At 39.5% G+C, this 12,639-nt stretch overlaps 1 protein-coding gene across 1 annotated transcript in view; it reads right to left on the bottom strand.

Annotated features, from left to right (window-relative positions):
- cdh22 (cadherin 22) overlaps positions 1 to 12,639 on the bottom strand; it is a 78,380-nt gene that overhangs the window by 14,645 nt on the left and 51,096 nt on the right. Inside the window, exon 8 of the mRNA XM_076111011.1 lies at positions 10,923 to 11,044. Within this exon, the coding sequence (XP_075967126.1) occupies positions 10,923 to 11,044 (122 nt within the window). The remainder of the gene's footprint in view (positions 1 to 10,922; positions 11,045 to 12,639) is intronic.

Here is a 12,639-nt window from a genome sequence, read left to right as displayed (position 1 = left end):
TGTCGTTTCCAGAACAATGTGTCCCTCATTTATCATCCACCTGTGAATTGATTATTCAAACAACAATACTGTAGATATATATATACAGTTGTGTGAAAAAGTGTTTGCCCCCTTCCTGATTTCTTATTTTTTTGCATGTTTGTCACACTTAAATGTTTCAGATCATCAAACAAATTTAAATATTAGACAAAGATAACACAAGTAAACACAAAATGCAGTTTTTAAATGAAGGTTTTTATTATTAAGGAAAAAAAAAATCCAAATCTACATGGCCCTGTGTGAAAAAGTGATTGCCCCTCCCTGTTAAAACATAAATTAACTGTGGTTTATCACATCTTTGGAAAGCTGAGTTCAATTTCTCTAGCCACACCCAGGCCTGATTACTGCCACACCTGTTCTCAATCAAGAAATCACTTAAATAGGACCTGCCTGACAAAGTGAGGTAGACCAAAAGATCCTCAAAAGCTAGACATCATGCTGCAAAACAGCCCCAGACCATCACACTACCACCACCATATTTTACTGTTGGTATGATGTTCCTTTTCTGAAATGCCGTGTTACTTTTACGCCAGATGTAATGGGACATACACCTTCCAAAAAGTTCAACTTTTGTCTCGTCAGTCCACAGAGTATTTTCCCAAAAGTCTTGGGGATCATCAAGATGTTTTCTGGAAAAACTGAGACGAGCCTTTATGTTCTTTTTGCTCAGCAGTGGTTTTCGTCTTGGAACTCTGCCATGCAGGCCATTTTTGCCCAGTCTCTTTCTTATGGTGGAGTCATGAACACTGACCTTAATTGAGGCAAGTGAGGCCTGCAGTTCTTTGGATGTTGTTCTGGGGTCTTTTGTGACCTCTTGGATGAGTCGTCGCTGCGCTCTTGGGGTAATTTTGGTCGGCCGGCCACTCCTGGGAAGGTTCACCACTATTCCATGTTTTCGCCATTTGTGGATAATGGCTCTCACTGTGGTTCGCTGGAGTCCCAGAGCTTTAGAAAAGGCTTTGTAACCTTTTCCAGACTGATAGATCTCAATTACTTTGTTTCTCATTTGTTCCTGAATTTCTTTGGATTGCTGCTTCAGGACCTGGAAGACTTGCTGTGGTAAATGGAACCATGAATTCTGCTGTCTACCAATAAATCCTGAAGGAGAATGTCCGGCCATCTGTTCGTGACCTCAAGCTGAAGCGCACTTGGGTTCTGCAGCAGGACAATGATCCAAAACACACCAGCAAGTCCACCTCTGAATGGCTTAAGAAAAACAAAATGAAGACTTTGGAGTGGCCTAGTCAAAGTCCCGACCTGAATCCGATTGAGATGCTGTGGCATGACCTTAAAAAGGCGGTTCATGCTCGAAAACCCTCCAATGTGGCTGAATTACAACAATTCTGCAAAGATGAGTGGGCCAAAATTCCTCTACAGCGCTGTAAAAGACTCATTGCCAGTTATCGCAAACGCTTGATTGCAGCTGTTGCTGCTAAGGGTGGCCCAACCAGTTATTAGGTTTAGGGGGCAATCACTTTTTCACACAGGGCCATGTAGGTTTGGATTTTTTTTCCCCCTCAATAATAAAAACCTTCATTTAAAAACTGCATTTTGTGTTTACTTGTGTTATCTTTGTCTAATATTTAAATTTGTTTGATGATCTGAAACATTTAAGTGTGACAAACATGCAAAAAAATAAGAAATCAGGAAGGGGGCAAACACTTTTTCACACAACTGTATATTTCACACACTTCTGGGACATAAAGACATCTGCTTTATTGTGTAACTTTTAAGCTGATGTTGCGTGCCTGCGAAAGACAGCCTCATTCATTTTTGGCACTGCACACAACTCATTTTTTTATGAGCCTGAGTCGTGGCTATGCATTACTGTGACTAAGCTACTGCCGAGCACACTTCCGGGCTACAATTGTACCTTCACAATAAACAGCTCCTCAGCATTGACGTTGCATCACAGACACAGAACAGGCTTAGTCATACCCACAGCTCAGGGAGGTTGTTTGGGATAATATGGCTGACTTTGTAATTACAAAATGCATCGGCATGATTTCAGGGCAAATCACACGCTTCTTCCATTGCGCTGCAGAATCTGCTCTTGAGACGAACACTTGGAAATGAACCAGGAATTTCTGCCTGTATTCCTACAAAGGTGTTTATAAGAGAGAACATATCATTACATGCCATCTCACATCCTGACCCATTGTCCGGATTACTATTCTTTCTGTAATGGCTTTTATCGCTTTTGAGACAGAGGCTCTGATTCATAGCAAAATACATTTTGTGAAATGTTAAGATTACATTTCTCTTTTACATACAGTCTCAGACCTAATGTTCATACTGTGCTGAATGTATCAGCAAAACATTGACTGCTAATATTTTCTAACTAGCTAGCCAACTATATCGATGGTTGGCAACTAAAATAAGATTACAATACCATATATTTAAAGTTAAGCAAATAAAACAATGCAGCAATAGTGTTTCCCCCATCATAAGGGTTAGTTAAACATTACACTATCATGCTTTGTCTGTGTCTACATTACCATTACTAACAAGTACACGGTGTTAATGCACAGTAGTTGTATACAAATAACATTTGCAGGACACAGGGTTGCAAAAGCTGCCACACTACCGTATAACTCACATGAATAACTGCACCATGCGGTTTTTAAGTTACGTTTCATTATTTCAAAGACCACCACGCATCTAGTCAATACACAGTGAGAAGACACTTAAAGCAAAAGCTTTGTTATCAGCTGAGGGATGAAACTCCTCACTTCTTTTAAGAAATAGTGAAGACGTAGTAAGTGAGCCATGATCTGCGTCCTGTGACTGTACCCCTAGCAGGGGGACTCTCAGGCGGTGTCTCGGGGTGAGTGCAAACTGCCGAGGGAGAGAGAGAGAGTGAAGCGGGAGAGGAGCAGAGCAAGCGTGTGGGAGTTTATCGAGCAGCTATAGCGAAGCTCCCGCAAGCACAATCACCTAATTAGATTTCTATCTCGCGGCCCCCTTTCCTGACCCCTTTAAATCTCTTGCATCACTGGAAAGCTAGAAGGGAGACTTTCCCAAAAGTACATCCCATATCATGAGCACCTAGAGGTGTGTGAAAGGTCAAGGTTGCGAAAGGGAGGTGGCTTACTCATTCACAGCAGAAATCAACCATTTCACGATGGGAACAGGGAGGAAATGAATAAATAAATAAACAAACACACAACTACTTAATATGGGCTGAGAGTGGTTCATCTCTGAAGCTTGGAATGCACTATAAGTGCAGAGGTGTGTTTTCAAACACATCCATTATTTTCAGTGGTAAAAAGCATCCTCATTGTGTCCAGTGGAGCATTAAATGTCTCAATGCATTGGTCTGAACTTGATTCAATTTCAGGATGGAAGATTGTTCTTTATACTTTTTTTGGACCAGCATCAAAAGAAAAAAAGAAAAAATATAATTAAAAGCCAAGAATTTTTTTTCAGAGTAAAACACTAGACAGTATTCTATGAAAAAAAAAATTGGTATGCCTATATTACAAATGCTACAATGCTTGCTTTTTACTTGTAATCACATGACATGTTTGGGGATTTACATCATTAGCATAAACAGTAGATAGACAGTATACACTAGCTTAACGAATATGTTAACATTGTTAATGTTAATGTTCGCTGTAATGTAAACATTGACATGAACAGGGAAAATCAAAAAGAAAAAAAAGACATTGCAGAAAACAGTGAATATTCCAGTGTCTCTCTCGGCTACTGGTTTGTCTGATTCAACGTTAACATTGTAGAGATAAAAGGAAGAGGCATTTGGTGAGAAGAACAGATGACTCATTTAGTCTCCTACTCATGAAATACTGTCTGGCAAAACTGAGTCTGTCTGGCTTTTTTCCTCATCAGTGTTTGTTTGCTTCTTCCTTTACTCACTTCTGTTGCGTGCCTGCGTGCGTGTGTGTGTGTGTGTGTGTGTGTGTGTGCGTGTGTGCGTGTGTGTGTGTTTGAGCATGCATTCTGTATCTGAATGAGGTGAGTAATTGTTGCGTTCACGTGTATGTGATGAGTGGGTTTCAGACAGGCCTAACATTTAGCTATTTCAAACCAACTCTCCTAGGGGTTGGAGGTTGGCGGTGACATGGCCAAACTGAGGTGATCTGTCGCAGTGACACACTCAGCCAGCTGTGAGGCGGCACGGCAGAGCTGACAGGCCTTGGTTACCCCAGGCCATACTTAGTATTTGGCTTTCCACCCAGCCTTTTGTTCTGCACACATGGCACTATGTGATATCTGTCCCTCTGCATTCAGTCAGATAAATACCACGAGGTGGGCGAGGAATGGGCTGAGAGGCGAAGATTTTGTTCACGTTTCATTCCTTGAGGTGCAGCAGATTGGGGAAAATGGGCAAATCAGGAAATTAATCCACAATAGTGGACATCAAAAGGGGATTTAAGTCTTGTGAACTACAATAACTATAACATCATCAAGCTTTTTGTTATTTTTGACTGATCCAATACATGGCTAAATGGTCATACTAGCGAAAGTGAATCACATCTTAAGAACTGTGAGGCTCATTTAGAAATTGGTGGTTTTGAGCAGAGTGATATGTGTGGCACTAAATTGCTCCCCTGTTGGCTTTGTTAATGCAGATATACTTTTATATTTGAATTTTATTGATTTACATAACACTGTTATCCAGAGTAACAGGATGTGGTCATTTTTATTTGTTGAAGTTTGACTCAACCTGGGTTGGTTGTGAGGGTTAAGGTTATGGGTCATGGAATACATTACACCAATGAGAGTCCTCAAAAGCATAGCAGTTCAAATTTGTGTTTGTCAGATTGTGTTGCAAATGAGGGTTTTTAAGGCCCAAGGCAAAAATAGCGTCTCTCTGTCCTGCTTTACGTAGTCATTGCTAATGGGACAAGAACTCACTTCTAGTCAAATCAGGACATAAAAAAAAATAAAAAATGAAATGACCTGGATAAAACTTTTTGCAGTAATTTGTCTTTGTTTGGAATTTCGGAATGTTCTACCGGTGTATGCTAAAATCTAAACTGCAGATAGAAAGAGGAGGATATAATTATATTTACTGTACTGATGAACCTGTGACTAATAAATGGATTGTTCTGCATGATAGTATCATAGAAGTGTGAATCCAATCTGTATTTACCCAACGCCTTTTTCCTTGAACTTTCTTCCCTCATTCTGTCTTACTGTAAAGTCACTTGTCTTGCTTTCTCTTTCCACCTCTGACCATCAAACTAAATAGCAGATAAAAGGTGAGAAGCTATTCAACACACGTCATGGCCCTGGCTTCAACTGTGTCCCCAAGCAAAGCTGCTTAGCCTGTGTCACCCATTTATTTTGTATTTACTTCTCTGCCAACCCCTCCCCTTCGCTCCACATGTATTCTCCCTCTAAACACAAACAAAATAGGTTGTGCTGCCAACTCTCGAATGGGATCAAATCCAACCGCAGTTAAAAGGCTTAGGTTAATCTGATTTTCTCTGTGGTTCCACCGAAAGCAAGACCTGAGCCAGGGAGCTGACACTCCATGAACGAGACTGGTTGATAACACAGCACACAACAGGAGACAAAGGAACGCTCCTCATTAGCTTACTAAACCGGGGGTTGATCTGACGTATTGAAAGTGTGACAGTTAAGGCTGTGTGTATACAGCATGTGTGTGGGTGTGTGTAGCGTGTCTTCATTTCCTTGTAGCATGCGTGTGTGAAGCGACAGGCATGTATAATTGGCTTTATGATATAATTTGTGGTAAACGGAGAGCGTAAGCAGATTCAGCTGATATGGAAATACAGACTGACAGACAGACAAGAGGGAAGAGATGAATGCAACGGTTTTTATTGTTGTGGGGAAAGGTCCCCATATGGGAGGTGAGTCCCCACAACGTCACATCCCCGCAAACACACGCATACAAAAAAGAACAAAGTAACATAAACAAATTACTTGCTGACCTGTGTTTTTATAGAATGTGTCGCATAGGTAAAAAACACCACCAACAGAAAACACCAAGTACATGATGGCATGTGCCTTGTTCCACTGACAGCTTGATTGATTGATTTTATGTTGAAAATAAATTACTGTTTACTGATAATTAGTCACAATCAAGTCCTGCTATCCATCAACTGATACTCATTATGCCTTATGAGCTGATTTGCAATGTCAACATGGAGAAGTTGTCAACCTTGAGCCAAGCAATTTCACAGTTGATTCAATTGAAAAATAAAAGGAGTTGCCAGTGTAGCAGACCTTTAAAAAAAGGTGAAACAGGCTAGACACTGAACAAACAGCAATAACCCTGTCTTACTTCCTTTTTACAGAGGCCAGATGAAGTGAGCAAAGGGCTCTGGGTCCTCCAGAGGCATATTTATGTTTGACGTCTATTCCAGGTGAAAGAAAAATTGACTCAATTATACATATTTCCAAGAGCTGTTGCCCTGTCCAAGTAAAAAAAAATAAGATTAACAACATGCTGGGGAGGTGAAACTAAATTGAAGCTTGTTTTACAAGCAAACATCTGTTGGCTGATGCTTATATCTCTGGGCCCCTCCTTTTGCATCTTCTTTTGCTGAATAAATAAATAAGTTCATCCTGGGAAGGCCCCTTCCCCACTGCTTAGTAAACTATGTTAGTGAAAATGTTCTACAAATATATTTCTAGTTGTCAGTACTACTGTACACATCAACAGACCTGCTTTGAGAAGACAATGAGATGAGATTTAATGTGACATCCTTGACTATTATTGGTTGGATTCCAAGCTGACACTTAGTAAACATGGTTTTGCACAAGCCTGGAAACAAAGCACAGATGCAAACAATTATCAACAATGTTAGCATTTGTGAAATGTTAATTGGAGCAATTATTTTACGTGCTAGAGCATTGGCTTTAACCGCTGCTTTACCCTTATTTGAATTGAATATGCACATTTAATTATTTTACACTTAGCCTGTATCTAATACCCAGGCCAACTGCACAGACAACTTTATGTGAACTAATAAAATATCGTATTAATTAGAATCAAATAAGTTGTGCAAAGACTGTGTGACTCTGCTGTATGATAATTAATGACAAGAGAATGTATAGCAGATAATGAATTGGGCTAAGTTAGCCCGGCATTGCTAACATGCTGCAAACCTAAATACATTCAACCCTTGTACAGTGTCATTTCTGCTCCTATGTATTGTGAAGTCAAAAGTATAACTACAGATGTGATTTTGATAATAAAAATGGTTTATGTGCTTGTAGCTGTGTGTGTGTGTGTGTGTGTGTGGGTGTGTGTGTGTATGTGCGCGTGTTTGTGGCTGATATTTCAGAAAGTGGCACAGAACTCTTCTAAGTTGCAGAGGCAGAATGAGGAGAGCAAAATATGCATAAATTTATTCATGGCAGAGATTCATAAAGGCTGTGTGACAACATCTTGTTTGCTCCAAATCCCTGTGCAAGTGCTGGCTTGAACATCGGACATGGCCAAATTGCTCTGATTGGACAGTTGCCAAACAACTTGATTACCTCTCAAGAGACCGAAGAGTTTTTGGTGAGGGGCAGAGTGCCAGCATCTCTGATTTTCTTAGAGTACTGTGAATCAAAATTTCACTTATTGATGAGAAGAAATTCCGTAGCATTAAACTGACTTCAGTTTACAAGAAAAATGTTTGATTAAACATCCTGAGCCTGTCATTGCATTCAGGTTTATTGGTCTCACTTCAATGGAAAGGTGTATATATATTATATGATATACGAGTAATTCATTCAAGTGATTCGCTCATTCACTTCTCTCTCTGAGTTGAAAGGCCCGCAGTAGAAAGGCTCTATCCTTGCCATTACTCAGAGAAAATAAAATACTACGAACACCAACGCTCTGCACCAGCGCAGACAAAGCAAATCAAAAGATTTTCTTCACACCACTTACTCCATTTTTCAAAGGTAAAAAATGCAGTGACTGCCAACAACTACAGGAAAACTTTTTTTCATTTTTTATATATTATTCTGAAAATAACATAGAGGAGAACATTGTTTCCCCCATGCCCACAGTGGTTACCCCTGAGGGTGAAAATGAGCATTAGAAAGCCTTTGACCCAAAGCAACACATTTTCATTCAATCTCAGCAGCCGACTCCAACAGAGTTCCCCACAACAACAGAAAAAAAGAGACTCTACAGAGAAGAGACAAAAAAAAACTGGGATGCAAAAATCGAGCCGATGTAAATGAATGATGTTCCTGTCAGACGGCCACTTGTACATAGACGGTCATAAGTGCAGAATAAAACAGAATTTGGTGGACAGACTCACGGACGTCAATGAAGCTGAATGTCAAATTCTCCTGTAGGGCTTTGGAATCCCCATCTTTGGTTTGTAATTACATTGTGACATATTTCTCTGCATTTCTCTCTAATGAGAGCATTAAACACCTTTTATTTTACAATGCTGAGAGCCAGCAATGATCTTTTTGCTGGAAGACTAATCATCTCAGGGTGATTAGGAGCTGAAGGTTAATGTGGGCTCTCGCGGATGGGAGAGGGAGCGAGGTGGGAGTGAGGGAGAGCAGACCTAGAAAGGCACAGGCGGACGGCATTGCGGAGGCACAGGGGGGCTATAAGTGGTTAACAGTCTGTGGATCAAGGAGAGGGGAGGCCTGAGTCTCATTACACATGTAAATGCAGCTTCCAGCATGGAGGCCCCACTTTAAAGCCTTGCTTTTTTTTAATTATTCCTCTGCTCTGCACATGATAATTGGGTTTAACTTAGCCAAAGGCCTGTTGGCTGTATAAGGAGAATAAAACACCTTAATGACTCTGTCCGTTTTTTAATAGCGATACAGTATCAGATATAACCATGGTATTACCTTTTTGTCCTGATTTTTCAAACAGGCTCCCGTAGATTGATTGGTGCTGGGTATTGATGCAACATAAAATTTGTCACCTGTTTGCCATTTAGGAATTAATGTTCATCTGTGCTAACTGCTGTATCACTTTGAGTGTGACATGATTGAACAAAAAAATAGGTAGAGAACTACCATAAGCAGAACTACATTTCATTGACTGTTTAGCTTTTGTAATGGAACAAATTCATGATTGTTTTTGAGAAAGAGCTCGTTAAATGAAATGCAGAAATCTTTTTTACAAATTCTGTATCCACTCAGATGGGAATTCCCCAACTCCACTATATTTAGTTTAAACAATCACAGCACTGACATAAATAAAAATGTCAATATTTAAATGTGTGAACTATGAATTGTAAATGGCCTTGTATTTTATAGCGCCTTTCCTACCTTTCCGACCACTCTAAGCTACTGACTTTTAATCTGCATCAAGCTTGAATAAAAATTAAAAAAAAACTGAGAAAATAAATATATTCTTTGGAAAACTGTTTATTTCTGGCCGTCTTTCTGACAGTCTGGCAAATTGTGCCATCGCCTGCAAGCTGAGTTATAAATTGCCATCGGTATTAAGTGTCAGATAGAGCACAGTGTGCAACTGAAAATGATACAAACCAGAAATATGGAAATAATTCGGCAGTTGTAGACGGACAAGAAAACGGCTTGTGGGTGCGAGTAGGACAAAACAGCTCAATACAAAAATATCTGTGATAAAATACTCTAAACTCTTGACTTTTGACCATCGGGTGTCATCCAGCAACTGTCAACATGTGTCATAGGAAGTGTGTACATTTTGTAGGTCATGCCTGAGCAACTTCAATTTGCCAATGACGCCTTTGGTTGAAACCTTGAATTTAAGGACAAAATAAATCTCAACAATACATTGTGATCTGGTCTTTTGCTTTGCTGTATCAATGCACAGATATCACAAATCTAACCTGTGATGCTGATGTACAGGTTCGTTTACTCCTTACATTTTATCTTCACACGCTTCTGCTTCCTGGCAGTTTTGCCAGTTTATGGCTTTTACATTTAAATGACCACACGCACGTATTTGTTACTGTTAGTGTGTTAAAGGGCTCAGACTCAATTTCCTCATTTAGTTGTCACACATCATTAAAATCTTCTATTTTACTCTTCAGTCTTTTTACATATCCTTTCACATGCTATGTGTTATTGTAGGTGAGTCTCTTCCAATATGTTACACATAGAATGGCTGTATCATCATGGTTTAAATGGTTCGTCATTTAAGTCCAGGGAACTTAAATGACAAAATGCTGGTGGAAGGCAGGTACTACATTAGATAAGCCGGTGACCATGCTGCCATCTGTGACTCACCAATTTAGTCTAAATGAAATGAGCTCACAGAACAAAGAGTTCTTAGTACCAGACACCTTCACTGACGTAGATCAAAACTTCTCTTCTGTCTATTCCTATCTTCAGTTAAGATAGAGGTCAGAGTCGAATAATGCTTTAACAATGTGTATTTTTGGAATAGTGACTAATGAAAATTAAGAATATTAAAAACGTTTGATGTAAAGATACATGTATTGGAATGGAGCTATGTAACTGATATTTGTGGGTAATTGTTTTATGTATGAATGACTTACTTGCAGTAAGTACTTCTTCCTATAGCACTATTGTGATTAATGTGTATAGTGCAAAAATCAATTACTGATGTTCTATCATACTACCCCCGGCTGAGTACACTTCATCGCGCTTCACATCAATAACCAGCTTTGAGTTTTGTACACTAACAAATGTGGTGTGCTCAACATTGCGTGGGCTGTGCATTGTTTTTGGTGCTGCCTTTCAATCTGAATTACCCGCAGGTAATAGGTTTCTTTGTGGCATTGTTAAAAGTATTTGTTTGTTATGCTGTTAATGTAATTCATTAGTGCTTTGGCACAGCGCTGTTTCTTCAAGTGCCTTTTAGCTCCTGCCTTCAATATCATCAACACAGACATTTACAGATGAAATTCTTTCTGTGAAAATACATATGAAATTACTAGATTTTTTATTTTGAATCAGGAGAAACTTACCTGGCCTGGTTTGGCATCTTCACAAATAGAGGCTTCGTACGGTGTGGCCAGTTCAGGAGGATTGTCATTTACATCCAGAATACGAATTCTCACTGCTGAGTGGGACGCCATGGTGTGGTTATCTACAGGAGAGACAGAAAGAAAAACACATCAACGTCAATTGCATGACATTATAGTTGCATTTGATATATTTAAAACAAATTACAATGCATGTAGTGGTTGGATAAAGTAAGAGTACATGACAACACATAACTGGCAACTGAGTGGCTGACGTTCTGATTCTGGTTGGACTGTTTCTCAAATAAGAGGCTGTCTACACTGAAAGCATTTCAGTCACAGTTTTCAGCTGTGCATCTTGTGCACATCCGACGCTAGAAAATATTTAGCTTGAATCAATCAGCTGTGTACACAGGTTGCATAAAAACCCAAGTTTCATTATGCTTTACGCAAGTAGCTGCAACCCAAAAACAGATTTTTACTCTTGGCTGCGAGCACCACCGGATTCTGACGTAAGACACTGGTGTAGACAAGGTGTAAGAGTCCATGGGCAAGACCATCAATGCTCTTCTTGTCTGCCTTTGGTACGAGCAAGACAAGACTCAGATGGATGCAATTTCCCACAAGAAAGAAGCATTGTGGCTAAGTGCTGAACGGTTTAACTTGAATGCCTCCTCAATTGCACCCATTACCTGCATAACACTTTCTGGCACCAGTGAATGACATGAAAATGAAAAAATGCCTTTGTTGGTTCTAAGTCCTCTCTATCCAATAAGGACAGTACAGTATAGAGCTGTTTTAAAAGTTCTGCGTGCAAGAGGCCCACCTCAGCACAATAATGACAAATCAATGCAAATGTACCAATGTAATTGAATTTCTCATAACATTTTCAACAAGATAAAACACACCAAAAAACACCACAATGCACTCTCAAGACATTTTTCTTAATAGGCCAGAACAAAAATGTGGGGGTGGAGAAGATTATATAATTAGTACAAGCAAAACCCACTTCAAATTATCTCCATGAATCTTAATTCCCATTTGTAATAATAATATGATAATGTCTGAAGGAGTTTCCATTTTATTCATAAAACACTATGTACAGTACAGGAGGGAGCCTGAGGCCCCCAGCATGTGTGTGTGTGTGTGTGTGTGTGTGTGTGTGTGTGTGTGTGTGTGTGTGTGTGTGTGTGTGTGAGGTGAGTAACAGAGGAAGAGAGAGAACATTACTTCTGTGTTAAATGAGTGATCTGCTCACTTCAAGTGTTTGGTCTGGATATCCTGCTTAATTGGAGTAGCTCATGAATAAATCAGTATACACAGCTGTCACCACCCAGTTCATGCACCCTACAGAAATTGTAATGACATGCAGCTACTGACAATTATCCAATGATGAGAAAAACACACATAAATCCTCGCAGTAAAAAGAGCTCCAGTGAATGAATTCAAAGAGTTGCAATTATGTAAATAGTGCAAATTGTTAAGTGCAATTCAGTGAACTCACTCTTATGAATGAGTACCTTCACTTTGTGAAACGACTGATGCATGTACTTGTGAAAGCTAAATTAACACTTAGAAGTGCTCCAGGTTAGCGTTTGCCATTTTAATGGCTAGTTAATTATAAGTAGTAGTAACTTAGTATTGCAATTAGATAAATTAAGTGAAACAACAAGTCTCACAAACCTTGTAAGCTGGCAGTGCCTTAAATCTACTTAATGTA

The sequence above is a fragment of the Anarhichas minor genome, unplaced genomic scaffold, assembly GCF_050575085.1.
Source record: "Anarhichas minor isolate MPS153535 unplaced genomic scaffold, ASM5057508v1 ptg000043l, whole genome shotgun sequence".
Classification (NCBI taxonomy): domain Eukaryota; kingdom Metazoa; phylum Chordata; class Actinopteri; order Perciformes; family Anarhichadidae; genus Anarhichas; species Anarhichas minor.
This window is presented reverse-complemented; position numbering and strand designations above follow the sequence as displayed.